At 41.0% G+C, this 24,036-nt stretch overlaps 1 protein-coding gene across 6 annotated transcripts in view; it reads right to left on the reverse strand.

The window, feature by feature from the left end:
- The window catches only part of shank3a (SH3 and multiple ankyrin repeat domains 3a), a 194,398-nt gene that overhangs the window by 100,481 nt on the left and 69,881 nt on the right, over positions 1-24,036 (reverse strand). For 4 of the 6 annotated variants that reach the window (XM_086109498.1, XM_086109496.1, XM_086109497.1 and 1 more), the window contains 2 exons: positions 14,264-14,467; positions 8,867-8,938 (listed from right to left, as the gene is read on the reverse strand). In XM_086109498.1, coding sequence (XP_085965624.1) covers positions 8,867-8,938; positions 14,264-14,467 — 276 coding nt within the window. Of the gene's footprint in view, positions 1-1,624; positions 3,055-8,866; positions 8,939-14,263; positions 14,468-24,036 lie in introns of those variants that run through there. The other 2 variants (XM_086109502.1, XM_086109501.1) reach the window with 2 other exon arrangements.

Raw genomic sequence — 24,036 nt, forward strand, 5'->3', positions numbered from 1 at the left:
AAAGCCTCTTATTGATGAATAGTTCACGATCCGCCCAAGTGCTGCTTGTTGTCAAATAAGATGAGTTGCATTCACTGCCACCACACAGCAGGGCTGTAGTCAAGTCCACCTTTATGAACTCAAAGTCAAGTTCAATTCACAAAGGTCCCAGTCCAAGTCAAATTTGAGTTCCTAAAGTCCCAGTCCAAATCCAAGGCCAAGTCTAGAGGAGCTCTAGAATAAACCTTAAAACAGAAAAATACTGTTTTCACGACCACGGATTATAGACATTTCATTATGCTCAACACTACCTGCTACTTGCTTCATGTTTATTTATTCATTTTTTTCAGACACCAAGTTGGTAAAGCCAAATTTTATAACCCCGCTGTTGGCTAACATGACGGAAAGAAAAAGACCTTTGTGGTCAGATTAACCAATCAGATGACGATGTTTTGATCATCTGAAAAACTTTATCTCATGTTTCTTTTGAAGGATGACGTCAAAGGAACAAAAACATAGTTGGACTCGGTCAAGTTGACAAAAATATTTTGCAAGACCAATGGCTGAGTCCGAGACAAGTCAGAATTCAACTGCAAAGGAGTCCGAGTCAAATCCAAGACAATAAAAAAACGTTTTGAGTCCAAACTCGAGTATTACAGCCCAGTTGTTCAGTGCTCGCATCTCAAAGTTTTGCTCTTCAGGCAAAGCTGAATGATGGCGATTGTCAGTCTTAAATTGGGTTGCTGCTATTTCAAGGCACCACTGTACCTGCAAGACAGTTGGGCAGTGAATACAGTGAAGTGAGCAACACAGCGCCCTCGCTGACACAAACATGACATCAACGTCAGGAATTTCACACACTCAAGCCAAGAGTTGTGACAACGTTTGGACCCTGCGGGGGACCCTCCTCTGCCAAATGCCTGCGCACAAACAACTGGCACCAATCCGCACTTGTGATTAACATACCTGTCAACTCATACGGTTTAGCCATAGTTCATACGGATTTTGTGGTGAATCTTACGTATATGGCCGTATCGCACAAATCATACGGATTCTGAAAATTTCCGCCCCCCCCCTAACAGGTAGTTCCGTTTGCTTTTGCCCAGAATGGTGCTAGTCTACTCGAATGCTTTCATTTCCGGTAACTTTCCAGTAAATCTGATTTACTGGAAAGTTACCGGACATTGTATTATGGAGATCTACAATAAATATCATTGAAAATTTCGTGGGGTTTTTTTTCTGCCGTTATTTTGACATATAAAATGCTTTGGGATGTTATAAGGATTTTTTGCTCTTTATAAGGATTTTTTTGGTAGTTTATACAGGTTGGCGCTCCGAAAGGTTGACAGGTATGGATTAACACACAAGACAAATCCATAGTGATCCACAGCGGTGGTTTGGGATGTGAACCGGCAGAGGTGCATTAGCATTCTGGCGGGCTTTCAGACAAGACTGCACCAACTCCTCGCACAGCCAACATGCAGCAGAGCATAACAACAGAAGGAAAGCCAAAACGAGGGAGGGAGGAAGCGAACAGAGAGAGACGCTTGGAGAGTTACTGCAAATAGCCCTTGACAGAAAGTGTATGAAAAGTCAGCATGCAGAGTTGAGATTTAAAAAAAAAAAAAACAGATGATTGGGCTACCTTACTATTGACTTTGGCCTTCCTGGCTTCTTTGGTTCTCCTTTCCTTTTTCTCGTTCACTCGTCTTCGGCCCAGAGCGGAACCCATTTCACCCGCGGACACACTCGGCGTCACACACGCAACCCCGTAGGTCATCTGCGCTCCCCGAGCCTGAACGCCGTCCACATGTCTGCCACGTCCTTCCGATCATGCCACGGACCTGTTCCCCTCTCGCTCCCTGCTCTCTCACTGGGCTTGTCAAAGTAGCACATGGACATTCACATGCGGTCTCACTCACACACAAACACACACACACACACACACACACACACACACACACACACACACACACACACACACACAAACACTCACCCCGGCATGGACGCATGCGCTGCACAGGCGGGGAGATGGTGAGGGGGAAGTGAGCAGGATGCTGGAGAGATGTGAGAGAGAGGGAGGCAAAGCTGTGAGTGGGACAAGAGGGAGGGGATGCGTGAGATACCTTGGTACCGCCAGCACAAAATTCCTTAGGTGACCCTCATCCAACTTCCGATTCCTTCGATTTTCTAAAACTATTCACCCACCGAGATCAATCAAATATGGACCCAAAGCTCTGAGTTGTCATGAATAGGTCCTCCCGCCCCTTTTTATCATGACAAATCCTCCAAGTGATCATCAAGCTTGAGATGGCATCTGAAGGTCTGTCAAGGTCAATGAGTCCCAACAACAGTGTGGGAAATTATCCAAATTCCACGTCATGATTTCAAAAATTACTTACTCCAAATAAATTTGCTCATCTAGCTTTCTATGGCACAAAGGCTCCTCCAGCACACTTGGTTCAAATGATAAGATCACGAGCAAATGAAATGCTCATTAGCATCTCTTCAGAAGCCTGATAATGATCCTCATCGTTTGAATCAGGTGTGTTGGAGGAGGGGAAACACCTAAAATATGCAGGATAGAGCCCTCAAGGAAACAGAGTTCCGCAGCCCTGCATTGGCAATATTTTTATATTATCTGTCTGCATGTGTTGCTCTACCATTTGTGTTCAAATCTCCATTTGCTTATACAACGCCGCAAATGCTATTCTGTAGCTTTAGCTTTCCTATGAAATTTCCTGTGATGAGGTATCATTAAGCGAGAAATCTTTAAGGCAAAGCTGTGTAGTATTTTTAAAGGGCAAGTCAACAAAAAATATATATTTCCAATGGTATGTTCTATGCAGATGACTATTCTAAACACGGGATTCCGATTAATATTGCGTTTGTGAGGAATGAATTAAGCTACAAAATATACCCATTTTTATCCGTCTCATGAGGTAGCCATTTTGCAACTTGCTGTCAACTAAAAATGACATGACAGTTGCTCAGTGCTCTGGTGACAACCGATCGCCGCTCATCTTCTGAGCATCACACGACTAAACCCAGAAAACAGGTGAAAAATAAATGAATAAATAAATTGCTGGCATCCCCTTTAAATCCAAAAGCAATTCTCTTTGATAGTTTGTTTGACAGTAAACATCAACTGGGGGCAATGAATGGATTACAAACTCTTTTTTTCAACTCATTTGTTCATAAACTGGTCGATTGCCAAATTTTACACAATTGGACAAATTCTCTCATTGAAGTAGAAGTATTTGAAAGTATGAGCCTTGGAATTTGCCCAATGTTTCTGCTTTGAAACTAAAATGGTTGATTTCCTATTTTTTAAACTCTACAGGGGCATTTGTGTTTACTTCTCCTCAAAATGAACATCAAACAGTGACACAATTCTCTGCTAAAATTAGACAGTCAAAGTTAAATGAGCTTCGCAATTTAATGTCCCCATCGATCTAAAATAACTGTTTCAATGAGACTCATTTATGTGAATTTCTGAGGATAGCTTCATCCAAGTATGAACTCTAAAATTCATTCACATACCGTCACCAGTAATGAGGTCTTCTTTTCTCTTTTGAGGAGACATCTGAGCAGGGCACAATATGATTGGCTGTTTGCAGAGTTGAGTAAACAAGCCCCCTCTTTGAAATAAATGGGTGGCCAGTCGGGTTTTTTTTCTATTTCTCGGCGAGCAGAGAGTGGGGCGGGGGGTGAGCAGTTACGCACGGACGAGGAGGCAAGGAGCAAGACGAAAGAGATGCTGTGCAAATTCCAGCATACTCAAACGGATGCCTTTATGCTCTGTTGATTAATGTGCTGGTGCCAGCGCGTACTAATCAGCCCCAAGGACAAAATGAGTAGCTCATGGGTCTCTGAAGAAGAAAATCCTGGAACATGTTTCTTAATATACTACAAAATCAATATAGTATTTTATTTAAAAACAAATTAGACTGTGTTAAAAGGGGAAAAATGCTTTATTTACCCAAATATTTCAGAAAAGGTCATTTTAGTCACTTTGACTATAATTTTACTATCGTCATATCACAATATTTTTGCTCATGGTTATCAAATCGTTAGAATCTAATATCGAGCCATGCCAAATTGTTACATAGGTGCTTTCGGGCCAGTGCCCTCGAAAAATGTGTGAATTTCAGGGCATGATTAGTTTACATAAATCAGCAATAAAATTGTTTGACACATGTTTTCTCATGTGTTACCAACCAATACACTTACAACAGTTGTGTGTTATGCGAGGGATTCCATGCTAATGTGTGAATTGTGTGCACCCCGTAACTGTCATACTACATATTTCGCATCCACGATACAGTATATACGACGCACAGGATTCTGTGTTATATCGCAAGCAATGCGGGAATTTCCATTCAGAGTCACAATGAGCCACTTACAACATTCAGACGAGTGGGAGGAACAGCGTGAAAGAAATATGAGGATATTCAATTATTGCCTTTTTGTGCACTCACGAGAAATCGCCTCAGCGAAAGCGTTTGTTTACGCTGTGATTCCGTTAATTATTGCAAGCGGAGGAAATAATATGATCGCAGTGCGTGGTTGGGTCGGGCTGAGGTGGTGTCATGACCACGTTGCCAAATAGTGCGTTACTAAAGGGCTCTCCACATGATACTGTATGTGCCACCCACTTACACCACACTGAAGGCTTTTTATGCAAGCTTAGCATAGAAACAGAATGTGCATTTGTGCTGTGCAAATATTACATGCAATTGTCCTGCTCGCTAAGCAGGACAGCAGGAAGGGTGAAGAGGTTATGGGGGTGGGAGGGATTCTAATAATTATGGCCTCATTTTGAACTTTGGCCTGCGGCGAATTAACTCCATGATGGCAAAGTAGGCTAAATGCTCGGACGGTGAATACCCACACGCCGGTTGCTTTCTCTGCCGCACTGGATGGACGCTCACACCGGGCCTGCGGGCATCCACCAATCGATGATGATACTGTATATCATTGCTCGATTAAAATAAAACTCTTGAATGCACACAACAAAAGTTTGCGGTGAGACAGATCTTGCTCTAGAAACGCTTTACATGTTATCTTTTCACAGCCAATGAGCTTTTTCTTCAATACTATTTACTTTTCATTTACATAACAACTTTACATTGTGTGTGAACTCAATCTTGTGGGGACTTTGCAACATATTCCATATCATCGCTAAAATTCTACATAGTATGTCTAAATATGGTCAATTGAATTTTTTTTTCCTAGTATTTGTCCATCCGTATGTTGTCTGTTATTTTCATGCATTATTAATTAATTAAAAGTGTTTCAAATAGCTTGAGAAAAAATTCAAAGAACTCTCTTGGACACTTGAACTGTCTGAGAAGCGTCATGTTACTCCGCGAGCTCATCATTCCACGGGGCCCTTGCATTTATATGTCAGCTTAAGACTGAAAGTCTGTTTGTTTGTTTTTTGTTTGTTTTGTTTTGTTTTTATCACAAGTGAAAATTGTTAGATTAGATTGGTGTTAGACTGTTTTGTTAAAAAGTGATTGCTGTAATGCTTCCGTACAGAGGGAACTGGCCAGTCACAAAGGTAAGTGCGTGCAGTTTTGTTTCTGACTCTCAAACTACTCATTGTTTCATTTATTACTTCACTCGTGACCCTAAGACGTTTGAAAGTTTGACAAGCTGATGTAACTACACTTGTTTGCTTTTGTTTAAGTTCAGTGCTAGACAAGCTGGTAGTCACCAGAGGAGGGAATCGGTCTCAAAATTCAGTGTGATTATTGGCATGTGTGTTCCATGCTTAAAGGAACACCAACAAGCTGCAATTAGAGTATCACATTATACACTCAAGACTCACTTCTTTACGTCGAAAGCAATTGTCACTGTCTCTCTGACACTGGTGCGGACAATAAGATAAGATATCCTTTATTTGTCCTACACTGGGGAAATTTACAGTGTCACACATCTAATTATTTCAATTATGTAATTGACTAGAATTTGACTTGAAATGCAAGTGAAAGTACACATTTTCATATTTTGGCTTGAAGGAAAATCCAAATCAAGGCTTTTTATAGCAATGTGCAATGTTTACATATGTATGAAGTGAATGGATACCTGTAAACATGCTTGTAGGCTACCACAAGCACGCACGAACACACGCACGCATGCACACTAACGCGCACGCACACACACACACTCTCACACACACGCTGAGAGAGCAGTGAGCGAAGTAAGAGGAAGATGGTCCAGTGAACCGCTGAGGCACCGCATCTTTCTGGTCTGTTTATTCACAACTCCTCACAGTGCTGCCACGCAGCAACAAGCCACAGCTCTCTCCCGAAACCTCACACGGTCATACCCTCACGCATTGTAACTTCGGAGCTGCCAACACGTAAGGTCAGCTTTTAAAGTGCACTTTTTCCACATAGCCCATTCAATCTGTAGTTCCTACAAAAATACATATTGTCCAATGATGGATTGTAAAACAGGCCGATCACCGAACCCACCTTTCAAGGAAAGCTTTTGAATAATATACTGCATTTAGCAAAAGATCCCACTCGCTGCCACACGAAAGGAATTGGCCTGAGGCGCTGATCATTTCCATTAGAGAATAACTGGAGAGAAGTGCTACTTTTCCTGCTCTTTTTCAATGTTTGTTCTGCTGAATGTATTACCCCCGCAATTATAGGAGAAGAAGCAGAAGGCAGAAAAAATGTATAGTAGATGTTAATAATTCATGAGAGTGAAATTTTAATTTTAAATAAAAAATAAATTTAAATTTTAACATTTCCAATGTGGGGATGTCTCCCAACTTGTGCCGTCACTAATTACTCAGTGTCCATCCATCTATCCATTTTTTAATCCACTTCTCCCCACAAGGGTCACAAGCATGTTGGAGCCGATCCCAGCTGTCTTCGGACGCCCTGAACTGGTTGCCAGCCAGTCGGAGGCCACAAATAGACAAACAACCATTTACACTCACAATCACACCTAGGGACAATTTTATGTGTTCCTTTAACCTGCCATGGGTAAATTTAGAATGTAGGAGGAAACCGGAGTACCCAGAGAAAACCCACACAGGCACGGGGAGAACATGCAAACTCCACACTGGAAGGGGTATAGAATTGAACCCTGCACCTCTGCACTGTGAGGCAGATGTGCTGACCAGTCGAGCACTGTGCTGCCCTTAGTCAAAATGTTAAGAGCCATATTGTGATTTTTTTTTCCCCCACCGCAATTGAAAACAGTTCCAGGTTATCGAAACTACCGGTAATTTGCAGCAAAGCAGTTTCCCGCACTGCCCGCTGTCATTGAGCATTTTGATTAATCTTTCAAGACCCACAGAATTTTGTGTTCTGTCCCAATGCCTTTCAAAAGAAAGGTAGACTCACTCCTTTTTACAGAAAAAAATGTTCCTCCCTCTTTCCCGTAGCAACACACTGCATGGCTGGCTTAGCTGTGACAAGCTGAGTTTCACCTCCTAATCTTTATCTTCTCATATCAAAGCTGTTAAATCTTAAATCCAAAGTGATGCAACACCACCATCTACAGGCATTTGTCCGTCATTACAGTGGCTCACAAACCTGAATTTGACAGACAAGCTGGGTGAGACCTGCCTCCAAGACCTGTTGAAAAATATATTTTACGAATATATACTGTACATCTCTGGTAGTAAATGGGTGAATTCCAGTTGTCGAATATAAACATTAGTTCAAATATTGTTTTTGTATAATATGCCACCATAAACATATGGTGCTGGATTATTGGTGCTGGATCCAAATCACACGAGCTATAGCGAAATTCAAAACTATTAGCAACTGATTTAGGTGAGAATTTGAAGTTACCTGAACCCTTATATCTAGTAAAATAAAAATAATTCGACCAAAACGGTCTGGCCTGCTGTGTCTGTTCATAAACATTCAAACAATTCCCTGTGATGTCAGGCTGCTTAACTCATTCACTCCCAAAGACGTTTTTAAACGTCTTTTCAGACTAGTCCAGAATTGGCTGGTACTGAATGAGTTAAGTACAAATGAATGAACTCAGGGGCACGCTGCGCTTTGACTAAAGTCTTCTTTTTTAATGAAGAAAAGGTTGGATACGCAATGATGCATGACTGACCATTATGAAGATGGTGGATCAAAAACAATAAATATTACATTAAAAATACCATATTTTCCGCACTATAGGGTGCTTCAGAGTATAAGGTGCACTTTCAATAAATAGCCTATTTTAAAAGTGTTCATATATAGGGCACACGGCATTATAAGGCGCATCGAATAGACGCTACAATAGTGGCTGGGGTTGCATTATGCATCCACTAGATGAAGCTAGGCTAAAGGGAATACAATACACCTTTATTTATATAGTGCTTTCACAACCGCTGCAGCTGTAACAAAGTGCTCTACAGAACATTTAAAATACTATGTCCAAGAAATCAGAATATTGATCCATATAAAAGGCGCACCGGATTATAAGGCGCACTGTCGGCTTCTGAGAAAATGGAATGCTTTTAGGTGTGCCTTATAGTGCGGAAAATACGGTGCGCAATGTCAATTTTTGCACAACCTTAGTTGTCTGCTGGAGATAGATTCCAATAAGTACATTGGACATCTCCCATGTGACGCCCTCCATGATGGCAGTCCATCATTTGGAATGAGCAACGACACAAGAATCCAAAGAAACAGCAAAAACTGCAGGCAGTTAATCCATCATGAATGGTGCTTGTTTCAGAGTGATCGAGAAGTATTTAGCTGTTGACAAAGTCTGCAGTTGCTCAGTGTGTTTAGGGCTAACAGTGTTCTGTCCCTACTACTTGCGCATTTCTTCACATACGAACACAACACAAGCAGGACGCAACATCGTCAAAGCAGAAAAAGAAAAAGCATCCCCAGCAGTGGGCTCTTACCTTTGTGTGGAGCTTGGACAGCTGTTTCTCATCCAGGTATGACTGAGTGTATACGCGTCTTTTGTAGCGAAACTGAAACACACACAGAGCTGACTCAATATAGGAGTTAACAACAATCTCGGGGAGTGTCAAGATTTTGTACTTTCGTATTTGTGTGATTCGAGGATTGTTTGCAGACAGCATCAATAATGACACGTTTTGGCTTGATTTGCGCCGCATGGTTCATTTGAGACACATCTGATTTTGTTTACTGTCAAGTGGCACAATTGGGAAATATGTTATTGAAGCAGAAATAGAAATGAATAATTTCTGATCAAAGGTAAGCCTCTTTCAAATGTGGATAAAAATCAGATATGTATTTGATATCTGCGAATGTGACCGTGAACCCACAGATTGAAGATAGCGTGTCAAATCCAGCTTGATGTCAAACAAATACAGTGACTGGTGACATATTCACAACCGTTGACCGAGCAACACAAATAAACACCTGAAAAAACACCCTCTGTAAATCTAAATTACAGTGAAAGCATCAGATCACTCGTGGCAAATGGGATCCGTCAAGTGGTCCGCAAAAGATTCATTGAATTAAATACAAAATAATATACAGTACATTTTAAACATGAAATATCATCAGACATATTTGAAAAAATGAAAATATGAATCCAATGGCAAGAAAAGCAAGACATAATACAAATTCTGCAAAAATATATACAGTATATATCAGGGAAAACTCAAATTCAAATTTGCATGAAATCTTTAAGCATGGTTTATGGAAAAAAAAAATCTTTACTACAACTTAAGTTTTACTTTTACATGAAATACATTTCAATGAGATAATTATTAAAGTGTTTTTCTCCTTACGAGTGCAGTACAAATGTTCAAATGATGTCATAGTGGCTTAGGTACAATAATCACCGTATTTTTCGCACTGGAGAGGGTGAGTAATATATAATAATCCATCCATCCATCCATTTTCCGAACCACTTGATCCTCACCAGGGTCGCGGGGGGTGCTGGAGCCTATCCCAGCCGTCTCCGGGCAGTAGGCGGGGGACACCCTGAATCAGTTGCCAGCCAATCGCAGGGCACACAGAGACGAACAACCATCCACGCCCACACTCACACCTAGGGACAATTTAGAGCATCCAATCAGCCTGCCATGCATGTTTTTGGAATGTGGGAGGACACCGGAGCACCCGGAGAAAACCCACGCAGGCCCGGGGAGAACATGCAAACTCCACACAGGGAGGCCGGAGCTGGAATCGAACCCGGTACCTCTGCACTGTGAAGCCGACGTGCTAACCACTGGACTACCGGGCCGCCATATATAATAATAATAATACATTTTATTTATAAGCGCCTTTCAAGACACCCAAGGACACTTTACAATAACAAAAAACACAAAACAATACGGGTTGAGCAGCGGCAGCCAAAACGCGCCAGCGTTCACTCAACCCGAAGGTCAGCACCAAGTTCCTTGGTGTGCACATCTTTGAAGACCTGACCTGGAGCCTGTTTACTACCTAACTGGCCAAAAAAGCCCACCAGCGCCTGTACTTCCTCCACAAACTAAGGAGAGCAACAGCCCCGCCCCCATGATGCAGACTTTCTATAGAGGCACCATTGCATCTTGAGCAGCTGCATCACCGTGAGGTACGGCGCGTGCACTGTGTCCTGCAGAAAGAGTCTGTAGCGCATTGTGAGAGCGGCTGAGAAGATCATTGGTGTCTCTCTTCCTCCACTCGCCGACACTTACAACTCTCGTCTGACCCGCCAAGCCACCCAGATCGCAGTTGACCCCACCGGCCCGTCTCACAGAGTCTTCGACCTGCTGCCGTCAGGGGAGGAGACTGCAATGTCTCTCTGCTAAAACCACCAGGCTCAAGAACAGTTTATTCCACCAGGCGGTCAGGAGACTCAACTCCCCATCTGACATCCGATTATTGCACTGAAAACAAGTCACTACAAATAGGCAATAATCACAAGTGCCCTTGATTGTCTGTTGTTGCTATTTGTTCATTCATTTTATTTATTTTTATTTAACATATTTATATATTTATGTCTTAGGACATTTTAACATAAATATTAGCTGTTTGTGTTCAATGCACTACATGTTTGCACTGTGGTTGCGAGAGGAAAGTAATTTCATCTGTGCTCTATGTTACACATCGAGCATATTTGACAATAAAAGCTGTCTTGACTTGACTAGAAGGCGCTTCGGGGTATAAGGCGCACCTTCAATAAATGGCCTATTTTAACACTATTTTCATATACAGGTCGCACCGCATTTCGGGCGCATAGAATAAAAACTACAATCGTGGCTGCACAACCGCAGCCACTAGATGAAGCTACACTAAAGGAAATACAATTCAATACAGCTTTATTTATATCGAGCTTTCACAACCACTGCAGCTTTTAACAAAGAGCTTTAGAGAACAGTTAAAATACTACATCCAAGAACTCAGAACGATTATAAGGCGCACTGTCGACTTTTGAGAAAATTGAAAGCTTATAGTACGGAAAATACAGTAAATCTTTTTAGGAATGAAAATACAGTTACCTGCAAGCTGGATAATAATGGTGGCCATAAAAAGTATCAACACTCACCATAATTTGTACATTTTCATGTAGGGGTGTAGTACTCATATTTGTTACCAGCGGTTTTAGAAATTAAGTTATTTCAAGGGGGCAGTAAATTGACACCGTTATACAAGCCGTACGCTGTGTGACATTTCTTCAGTGTGAACCCATGAAGACAGGAAATAAAATATTTACGTGAGGGTCATACTCACCTTTGTGAGATACTTCAGGCATTAAATGGGAATTGTGCACATGCATGTGTCATGCAAATCCAGCCTCTTTTACACCAGGCAACACCAGCAAAACGCTCCATGGAAAAAAAATGACGTTAAACTCATGTCATCCTGTCAGTCAGCCCACCGCCTCAGGGGAAGTAAGTGCGGGTCAATCAATGACACGCACAGCACGACTACACTGTAACACTCGGAAAACACACAATGACAGCTGCTGGGCCTCAATGGATGCTTTTTTTTTTTTTTTTGGCAAGCACAACGGTGAAAGGAAAACTGACAGAAACATGTGAAGTGCAGATCAACAATCCATGTGACAATATTGGATCCCTTTATAATATCATTGCACTCAGTTTTCCACACGAGTGATCCAGCCAGTCATCTGTCAGTCATGGAGTTTGACTTTATATCACTATACAGCGGGGGCCTGGGAACACACACACACACACACACACACACACACACACACACACACACACACACACACACACAGTAAAACATTAAAGAAATAACCTGAATAATATAGCTAATTACTGATTGCTATGCGAGAGGAAGGCTTTAGCCTTAATGAGCCTCAAATTTACAACACAGACAACTATCAGTGATAATGATGGTGAATAATATATTTGCGCCATATCGCAGAAGATAAGGGTGACACTCATCTTGAATTCAACCCTGCTCGCAAAAAAGTGCAGGGGAGCAAGACAGCCACTGTTGAAGAGCGTGTGACGTTTTTATACCGCAGTCGTAACGCGTCGTTTTACTCGCTACGTTTCCCGTCGTGATGGATGAGCCCTGGGATTCAGTCCAAGACGCATCCCATATACCAGTGGTGGGCTTGTGTCAATCAATGTTCACTCATGTTCAGATGCCAGGTTATGATATTAAAAAAAAAGATTAATTAAAAACGTTTTCAGTCCTTAATGTGATCTATACTCTGTGTAATTAAATTAAAAGATCAAATCTTTTCAAGAGGGGAAGTAAAAATGAAACAACAGACACAATGTGGTTGTACAAGGGTGCACACTCTCTTTTACTGAGGATGTAGCTTTTTAGAATTACCCGTAACAATCAAACTCATCTTAAATGCAAGTCAGCACATACTGTACCTTCCTACCATTGAAATTGTGTCCAATAAGCCCCAAATGAAGTTCAGATGTTCTAGTAGGCTTATATTTTTAAAGAAATAAGTTGTATAGTTGACATGATCACAGTCATGGTGGGGGAAAAAAACGTTTTAAATATGTTTTGGGCTCATTTTTTAGCTCACAAAAACATGGCATTTAAACAGGTGTGCAGACTTTTCATATCAATTGTATCTGCACTTTATTTTACATTTACATTTTACTTTTACCCGCTACGTTGGGAAACAGATATCTATGTTCTCCTCCTTACGTCACAATAAGTAATTTATTTTTCCATTCTACATGACGTAAAAAAGTCAGAGATAGTGAGAGGTGTCTCAGTGTTTGTATTTCGACTTAAATACTTAATGACTCTTTCACCACATACACACACACACCTACACACACTTTTTCCACACCTTTTAAAAAGATGTCAACATCTTGTCAGCAACCATGCCATAAAAAATGATTGACAATTGACAGCAGACACCCAAAGCAGTCTCAGTTTGCACAATGCTGAACAAGTTCAGCTTTACTATGGCAGCTAAAGCTGCTCACAATGTTACTAATACAGCTATTTAGTAAATAAACATTCCATACAGCATTTTTTTAAAAAGCGTGTGACCAAATCATGTGTCGGAATGCTGACTAAAATGTGACAAGTACAGCAATGGATTTGAAAGCAATGGAAAGCATTCAATTTGCAAGAAAAAAAAACATTCAATTACGGTAGTCACATTTTAATCAGATTATTAAATGAATATTTTAGGGTCAGCCAAAGGGACAATGATGACTATTAACCACAGTGCAATAAAAAGCAAGTTTGTTCAGTTACGCACTTTCCACTGAGTTTTTAATACAAAGTTAATTTAGATACCCTGACTCCATGATTTAGGAAAACAAAAGTTAAAATTTGCACTAAACATAAAAAAAGTATGTAAAAACTTCCAGTGAGGCCAGCAAGAAGAAAAAAATGTTTTTTACTTTACTTATTTTAATTAAATGGTAAAAGAAAAAACATTATAAGCTTTAAGAAACACACCACAATTTTTTTTTTTTCCAGAGAGTAGGCTGAAGCATGTTTTTAATCGGACAATATTTGGAAGCTAATATTGTTTCAAGAGATTTGTTTACATGATTAATGTGCCCAATTCCTGTCTTTTGACTTCCAAGAATGTCACGCTGCCTCATCATAAACAATGATGATCAAAAGTCATGATTTTCTTCTTTCTCCTTTTGCTTTTTTTCTTCGACCCATCTCATTTTTCTTTGTATTGAATTTCTTTTTCTTTTTCATAAGTCAATACAGCCTTGTGTTAATTGGCCCATATTTTGGCTCTCCGTCTCTGCGCACAATCCAGTGTTAGGGCTCACCGCGTACATTTCACAAGATGTCCCTTTCCTGTTGTACATTCACTCAACCTGCTTGTAAAGTGTCATCCATAAACATAATGTGTGGCCTACCTCCAGATAAGGTACGGGAGCGATGGATGGGAAAGGATATTCCCTCAGCTGTCTCTCCTCATCCAAAAACTTGCCAGCTTTGCCATTGTACGCCGGCTGGAACAGGCCATAGTTGAGTACGTCCTTCAGGCTCTGGTTGAGCGTGCACAGGATCCGCTGCTTGGAGCGCCAGATGGGAGCATCCACGTTGAATTTCATGCATTTCTGCGAGAACCAGAGGATAGGGTCAGTCATGCTTCTCTGTCATTTTTCTGAGAGTGTCATCAATCTATCCAGTGTACATGGTTCAAATTTATTAGCAATCAAAAGGAGCGTGTTGTCTTTAAAGGCTCTTTCAGACTAAAGTGTCAGACTTCCTGTTGAGGTGTACTTTGCAACATGGGTCCATGAGACTTTTTTTGTAGGTCTGCCATGACACATTACTAGCTGTCATCTTGCTAAGTGAAACGGCCTTTGGGGGATGAATTTTGAAAGACTCACAGGAGGCACGAAATTAGAGTTCCGGTTTTATGGCAAGTCATCAAACTTTCACGGCCATGCTCCACCCGCGTACATTGACAAAAACTAAAGATGTTCTTAAGTGAGTGTCATCCATAAGTCTAGTGTACATGATTCAAAATTAGTAGCAAGTAAGACAATATCTTTAGGAGGAGTTTGTCTTTGCAGGAGCCCCAGAAAAGGCATAAATGAGCATAAAATGGCTTTTTCAAAGCAAAATGGTAGACTTCCTATTTGTTTGAGAGCATTGGCCCGAGAGACTGTTTTTCTGCGCCTACTCATGACGGACATGCCTACCACTATTAATCTTTCTATGTGAGACTGGCCTTAGAGGGCTGAGTTTGTCAAGACACTACAGGCACCAAGTCAGCGTTTTAGCTTTTATGGCGAATCATCAAACATTTGCGACATTGGTCAACCCACATGGAATGACAATGAAACAAAAACATCTGTCAAGCTAAGTGAACCCTCCAAATATTCATAGGGTAGCACCCGAGCGAATTTACAAATCATCCAACAGTAGTTTCCCTATGCTCCCACTGCAGATTAAGATGCAAGAGCAGACCCGTTTTTTTTACTTTGTGTTTATAAGGTGTTCAATTACACCATCTTTTCCACTTGGATGGCCTTGCCCGCAACGCGGCGATGTTTGATGAGCAGTGCTGACTCACTCCCTTGCTTTCCTCCTCCTGTCACAGCGTTGTTTACATCCTCAGCCTGCTGCGCACCGCGCCCCGTGTATTAATCAATGTCCTGGCGTGTCAGGCTAGTAGTTGCGGAGAGTCACCCAGCCGGCTGTGACATTGCCCTCTTCTTTGGTCCTTTCTCCCCTGCTCTTCTACACATTCTTTCTTCTTATTTTTCTTTTTTTTTAATTTTTATATCAAAGGCCTGCTGGTCTCCTCAATTAGGGACGGTGGTAAAAGATGAATGGACAGGAGCTGAGTAACTGTAGGTCAAGGAATTGTGGAAACTTCTCTAATTCAGGGACACCCAACCACTGTGATGTGAGAAATCATCCGCTGTGCCACGAGAAACTATCCAGTCAATGAAAAAACTTTTTTTTTTTACTACTGGTGGTGGCCTCGGCCATACATTATGGCATTGTCTGCTGGTCAGGCAGCATCTCAGCCCGGGACAGAAAGAGACTGGAGCGACTGGTCAGGAAGGCCAGTTCTGTCCTGGGCTGCTCCCTTGACACTCTGGAGGAGGTGGGCAACAGAAGGATGCTAACTAAGCTAAAAGCTATGATGGACAGTCCCTCCCACCCTCTCCAGCCCGCCCTGACAGCACTAGGTAGCTCCTTCAGCCAGAGACTGTTACACCCGCGCTGCAAGAAGGAGAGATACCGACGCTCATTCCTACCAACTGCTGTCAGGCTGCTGAATAAAAAATAGCAACAATAATATTAATAATAATTAAATGATGTGGAAAACAACTGTAAATAGCGCTGCGATTTATCCATTTTGTATTTATATTGCACTTAATTGAACGGTGTTTGTTTGTTTTTTCTTCTTCTTTCTGCCTACATTCTTGCTGCTGGAGGCTGTAAATTTCCCCAGTGTGGGACAAATAAAGGATATCTTATCTTATCTTACTGATAATAATAATCCTTGTTCATCTATCGATGGCAGTGACATGCGTAACAATTTTATGCTCTTCCAAAAGACGGCAGAAGGTCTAATGAAACTGTGTAGCTTGTTGCTACGCATACAACGGAATAATTGCTTTGCTTGTTTCAAGAGTGAGTCAATGTTCGTAAACAAGATCATCATTATTTCAGTGCAGTGAACCACCGCATATTTGCTGGTTCACCTATTCATGAAGTTCTCGGAGGAAACTATCGTGACCAATTGGCTGTTGTATGCTCAGGATTCAACCATGTCTCATATAAAAATGTTGTTTGGCACATTCTGGTGGCATCTTGGTGCCAAGCGTCTATGTTGAACTGAGGAGAGGAGCTTCATTTAATCCGGTCATATTCTTCAGTCGAATAGACAAAAGTGCTTTGCTGCCATCTTGTGGCATCCTTTAGCAATTACAAAATATTTTGTATGTGGTCATCAATGCCTTGAGGAGTGTTGCCTTGTTTACCGTAAAGGGATCTTTATATAGTGGACTATAATGGAACACCTGATTAAATTTGGGATAACTGAAATGTGAACATGCGGGAGTTCGCATTATTAGTTCAGTCATTGCTTTGCCAAAATGACAATGTGCCTGATCAGTGTACCACTGGTGGGATTGACGTAATAAATACTGAACAAATAAATTAATAAAAATAAAATTACATATTTTAAAGATGCGGATGTAACATTTTACTATACGTCCATGGAAGTGGTGATATGCTTCTCTAACTTATATCAAATATAATTTTGCAACGTAGTGCAATGTGGTATGGGATGTGTCACTTTTCCGCTGACCATCAGTTGTTCTCTACTTTTGAAGATATATTGTGGGATACATTAGCGGCACTACATACTGTAAATCCTAAATTTATAACCTTTTCATGTTTGTAAACTATAGCTGACAGTTTACCTACAAGGGGCAGAACAGGAGTGACTTCCGCTGACCTGAACTGAAAGCGATTAAAAAAAAAAAAGATTTTGTTTGTGTTACACTGCCAAATATTGGCCAAAAGTTAAGGCTGTTTGCAGTTTCCTTTAAAAAAATGTAATTTAATCCAGCACAGCCAGTGGTGAATGAGGTTAAATCAAGGAGATGAAGAAAATAGTTGTACAGAAGCTTTCCGGTCTGCCTAGAGGCGGAGTAGCCACTTCTAAAAGGACAGATGGGGTGTGTGAAAGGCATTTTACCCACAAATCTCAATAAATGTTTGGGTGAGTCTTTAAGTAATTTAGCAAAACGTCAATTGTTCGCAGAGAAGGAGCTGCTCTCCTACACACGAAACCCTGACTCAGAAACAGATCGTCTGCAAATCATTTAGCAGCAGGCTTTCCGTAGGATAGAATGTGTTTGATATTGGATCACTGCTTTACCATCAGATTAGCGATAATGTTAATGACCATAACATACTATCTGAGTAACATCTCGCGATTGCTATTTAATGATTCTAATCACCATTTGCGTTCCAATTACCAATGAGTCGCAGATCCCCAATCCAAAAAGCCATAAAGTAGTACAATTTTATTGCTTCTTAGCAAGCCTGCTAGCTGACATCAACTCGATAGCACGCTGTCCATTTCAGCGTCAAAAGAGCACATCTTATCCAAGTCGACAACTCGACCAGCTCTCTTATGGAAACAGCTCACGATGAGGTTTTACAATAAGACTGAAACTATAATTATAATGTTCACATCACATCTACACACACAAATTTCCCCAATGAGGGACAAATAAAGGTTATCTTATCTTATCTCATCCACTCTGTTCTCCTTTATTGCCTTTATTTCTTTCTTAGTGACAGTCGACTCCATCCCTGACAAACTCCCAATGTTTTCCTGGTTCAATAAAAAATACAACACAGTACAAGGACTCAGTCTGGGTCACTTAATGTTACCTTGTCACTCAATGACTGTTAAAGATACGAAACACCAATTAATGTTACCTTAACTATTGATCTTAAGATTTTGTAGCAAAAATCTGAACACAAATATCCAATAAATTATTATCATTTTTTCACAAATGTTCAATATGCAAGGCCTTGGTTACACATCAAGCGCTAGACTGGCTCTTCTGAGTGACTTCCGGAGGCTCAGCTGCAAAGTTGTTTCAGTTTCTTTAAATGTCACATGCCATGTCTGTATGGAACGTCTGTCTGGTGGACGCTTTGAAAATTCTATCCAAAATCTGCGTTGAAGCACCCTGTATAGCATATGTGGAGCCTAAAAACACGATACAGGGTGACAATTTTTGCATTGGCGACTGCATTTTTTTTCGCAATGGTCCAGTTAAATCACATTGATCTGCGGCCTTCCAACTAGCTTTGAAGCAATTTCCCTCACGCAACAACGTATAAGTCGCACCTTTAAACTATGGCGCTAAATCATGATTCAAACCTCGGTCTAATAACATCCAGTAGAAGTGTCTGTTTACTTGTGGAAAGCTCTGTCTTATGCCGCCAGGAAGTAAGTGTGGTATCTGGACAAAAAGACCTAAAGGTGATAACTCACCTGACATTTGAACGGCACTACAAAATGGCACACTCACTTTATAGGTTACTCATAGGCAGTTATGAACACAGCATTCCTATCTGCACAGTTTATGTGCCTTCAAAAAGCAACAAACTGTGGCCTTGAAGGCATAGCATCAGACACATACTAATAAACAGAACAAGCACGCTCCGAGTTATCATCCTCCAGGCTGTACAGTCGGTTTAATGGGGTTTCTTAAGTGGGACATACGCATCACAGGCCCGCACTTGAGTGCTAAGTGGTAAAGGGTTGTACCTAATCAAAACAAATGCACAATGACATGTAATTATGTCACGGCGTATTTTGAATTCACATCACGCACCTGCTAATTAGGACACATTGTTGTGTGCTTACGCAATCAAGGATGATATATGGAGGAGAAGGACGCTGCTGCAGTATCTGCAAAGCCACGTTTGGTACGGAAAGCACGGAATGAGGGGCCGCAACGGGCAGAAGAGAGCACATTGTCACACAAAGTAAAGAAAGAAGATGAGTTGAGATGATGGAGGGTAATGACTCTAACGCACTGCCATGACTCCATTTTGGCCACATGACATATGCGTTCATTAACTCTTGGGAGCGTGTGACTGGGGAAAGGACAGAGACTAGAGTCCTGAAGGGGACATTCCAGGTCACTCCTTTTGCTGTTGTGATTTTTAACCACGGCTATGAAATGGTTCGTGGACACGCAGACTGCATTTCTTTTCGGGCTGCAGTCCAAAGGCAAGACAAAGTGACTGCTCGTTTGCTGCAAAGCACAGCATCCTATCTTAGTGGGAAAGTTAAGCACAACAAGGTGATTGAAAATATGTGCTTATTTTAAAATACTTGTTGAGAATCGGTGGCATACACTTTACATAACTGCTGGCCTCACATTTGTCAACTCATTCATCGCAACAGATGTTAGTATTCATCAACTGGAATCCAACTACTTAATGCCACTGCCATATATATATTCACCAAGTGTGATTTTCACCTGGTAGGGGATTAACAGATCCCCGTAAATGGTGATGTTGCAATGATTTGAGTGAATTTCAGGTTGTCACATTCAATACATTATGAGACAGAGAAATGCCCACACTTTGAAAGTCAATCAGAGAATGTATACGTATGGTATATACAGAGTATGTGTTGCGGTAGGTAGTAGAATGGCAAACGCCACTTAATAAATTCACTGACGTTCAACTCAAGCCACTCGGTGGGTTAGCGTTGCTCGCGTTGCATTTCAGAGTTGCATATCTATAAAATGATTTCAATTATTTTGCCATCAGAAACTCTTTCTCAGACTGTTTATTTATGTCTTTATATTTTGAGGTGTGACAAAGTAAAACTAAAACATTAAGGTCAAAATCACAGATTTACTTGACTTGTTTCTTTTCACAAAAAGCTTGTTTTATCCATGTTTTGGACACAAACCGGTGTTTTTTAGTGAAACCAATCCATGTTCAACAAATGATTGATTACTAATGAATGGGAAAAAAAAGTAGTGGTGGTGGGTTGCCTGTGTTGGGTACAGAGCTTGATGGTTTTCGAAAGTTGACCAAATGGAAGTCGGACCAGCATCACAAATCGTATTGCGAAGAGCAACATTTTCATCAGCCGTCCTGATGTTCTCCTCTTTTGATCATATCTCGCCAAGTGCGAACTTTGCTGTAACGGGCACGACGTCAGGGCGACACATCTGGCTCCAGACAAATTAATACAGCACAACATGCCTTCCATTTGTGATCATTACCATCATCTTGCAGAAGAATGATAATGCAGCCAGACCCCTTCTGGCACGCATACACTGCAGTTGAGCTGAACAGTTCACTGAGAAATCGCATCGCTTTAATGAATACGAACAAACACGCTTGACTTAAAATTAAAGGCGCGCAGTTGCACTCCCTTCTCTGACCGACTTCACCAAAGGGTGAACATCTGAGCCGTGGTGACGCACCCCTGAGAGGTGGTGTAAACTGCATTGATTCAATTAACTGGATTAATGGCCGAGCACCGGGAATCAGACACCTTGAAAAACACTACTAGAACATATACTTTAGAAAAAAATGCTGAGGGTGGACTTTCACGCCCTCTCAGCCATCAGGGACAGGGAAGCTGATAGTTCAAGTTGTGTATGATTGGTGACCAAGATTATAATGAAACTCGATAAAAGCAACGCCAGGAAGTACAAGTTACAAGTAAAGCAAAAACTTGTGACTATACCTCGAAAAAAATGTACCTGCATACCTATCAAGGTTTAAAAAAAAATTAAAACTCAAATTTGTCTGAACACTGATGCAGGTAAAGTGCCATGGCCCTAATTTTATGCCCCACACAAGTCTAGCATAAAGCGCAGTCTCACTGTGCATGGCTGGATGTTTCTTTCTTTTGGTATAATCATAGAGCAGTGCGGTTGCAAAGGGGTGTTTGCACCGTTGTGGGAGTATTACTGACCGGCCAATGAAAGCGACTCCTGGAGATACGCGGGAGTCCCTGCAGAAGATCGAAGCGTGCAAAGTACTTTTATAAGGGACTACAAGCCTACCTCCATGGGTGCATGATGGCCATAGTGATCACGGATCACTGCTGTGAGGTGCACATTTGGAGAACACCTGCCACCCCGATCGTTCGTGTCCGTCTGATAATCGGGCTGAAATTTGATTTAGAGGTGCTCAGACGGCACAGGTCACGTACGTTTATTTGTTAAGTGGTCATTTTGCTAAAAAAGTGTGAGAAACGCAGCTCTATAATATTGGTGGGCCACGACACCGGTTGTGTCAGCACTCACATTGGCACTAATCCTACTGTTTCGAGTTGTCCGCATCCCAAAACTCGAAGGCTCAGGTCACAGTTTCACGGTCACATCGGCATGTTAATGTGCTAAATATCGTGAGAGACAAGTGTGTCGCAATGCTAAATGCGTGTCAACTGGCTGTGTACTTTGGAAGCGAGTGTTGCAAATAATTAGGCAGCAGCTTAGTTCCAGGTCCAGACAGTTTACCAGAAGTAGATCTGACGTGGGCCAACCAGCTGTGACTGCACATTAGCAATCTTCTCACACCTTCTTACTAAAGTAAGGACATTACAAATCAAGCTTACAGTGCATTTTAGGTACACCCTGAAATTTTCAACCCGAAGCCTCAAAGTTTTTGTCAGCAGCACATTATGCCTTTTAATACATGTCGATTAATAACATGTTATTAATCAACGCTTCCGAGTACAACGTGTGACTGAATTTAATTGAGATGGAGAAGCATAAAGTTCCATTCAAACGTTAAAAAGTTAGTTTGTCTCTACATGAGGCGAGACACTAATATGTTGCACAGGCCAGAACATCTGCCAAAGAACATTTTTCTTTAAAAAATGTAATTTAAACTTTTAAAAGTTGTATCTTTTCAAATGCTATCAGACAATACGAATATTTTTTTCAAAAATAAATGGCTATTCCTGTTGGACAATTACTGTTCTTCTCAGAAAAATACTATCGTACTCTCATAAAATTAGTAGCATTTCATTTAAAATGTGACTTTATTCGACTGAAACTTCAAAGCATCAATTCGTTTTTGTGGCACTTCGACTGTTGACTGTAGCAGGTGTGCACTAACTGGAGCGCAAAGTCTGGACTGGTCGCTAGTCAATCACAAGGCACATATAGTGACATACAACCATTCACACTATCATGATGGGAACGGAACCCATGTTGCAGAGTCAACCACAAAATGGTTCAGAAACAGCTTTAGCATAAATAACTGCTTTTTTTTGTAGCTCTAGGTTTTTTTTGGGGGGGGGTTGTAATCAACCCTAACCCCCCCTAAAAAAACTTGAAAAAATTAAGTACAGTAAGCAATAAGAAAAGTTGTAGCCGTAGTTAAAAATAAAAAATAAAAAATCTTGCAAATTGCAAGTTCTTGAAAACAAAACAAAAAATTACCGGTAATAAATAAAAATGACAATTGCTTTCCCCAAAAAATACTCTTGTAAGATTACAATTTTTTCTGATATGGCTATTTTGCAACATTACGTCTTTTGTCCAAATAGAAAAAAATATATCTGAATGTATTTTTGTGCTCTACTTGTACCAGCAACCAAGTGTACCATGGCTGGAAAAAAAAGTAACACTTTATAAAATACCGCTGGTGCTAAAAGCCAATCTTCTCAATACAGAAGCAAAAGTAGGCAAGTGTGACTCTTGACAATGCTAGTGCAGCAAATTGGCAGTTGCCATTGGTGGCAAGGTAGAGAGGGTTATAATATAGTATTGGCTCTAAAGCTCGCGGAAAGGGCTTATGCAATTTCATCTTACACTTCTCATGAGATGACTCCATCTCTCAGTGGAGACCACATCATCAACCAGGAAAGGAAATCATATATTACCATCTAGTGTACTCTCCTTTTTCTGGTTGTGGATATTATATTACATCGGAGAGTGATGCTCACCCTGCACACACAAGGTGTATTCTTACCAGACGTACAAAAGCTTGGTGCATTTGGCCCAATATTAATGTATCCATCAACTCCAAAGCCTGCCTGGGGAAATAGTTATGTAACAGGAATTGGAGGTAAACAAAAACAGAAAAGGGAAGTATGAAAAGCTTGTGCCTGTAAAACAGTTGGTGAGCGGAACGATCAAATAATCACAAGCATTTGGTGAAAGCGGGGTGACGCACAAATGCGAGACACCCCACACATAGCGAAGGAAAATATTGGCAAGTGTGTTCTTCCTGCTCTTATAGGGCTTGATTTACAAAGATCACACAAATAGTGAGCGATAAACTTCCTGTTCGCTCTAGCGTGCTGATGGTAGGTGTGTTGCAAATGATAAAATTGCAATCTTTTATCAAGGTCCTGAATGACATGTTTACTAAGAAACTGCGCATGCTGTTGCCAACAGGTGTAAAAGTGGTCGCGCGCACAGTTATTAAAAGGATGCCTCTGATGGTTGTCACCATGGGGAGAGCACCACAATCGTCAAATGAAGTGTGAAGTCATGGAATTGGAAGTGTCAGTGGCAGAACCAAATAAACATATGACTGAGTTACAGAAAAAAAAATTGGGTGCTCTGATAACAGGATGTACAGGTCCATCTTGCATATCATTAGATATAATAAATGTGGAGCACAAAATCGCCATTAGACCGGT

The sequence above is a fragment of the Hippocampus guttulatus genome, chromosome 4 (assembly GCF_054856545.1).
Source record: "Hippocampus guttulatus isolate MCC_2025c chromosome 4, RoL_Hgut_1.0, whole genome shotgun sequence".
In the NCBI taxonomy this organism is placed as follows: domain Eukaryota; kingdom Metazoa; phylum Chordata; class Actinopteri; order Syngnathiformes; family Syngnathidae; genus Hippocampus; species Hippocampus guttulatus.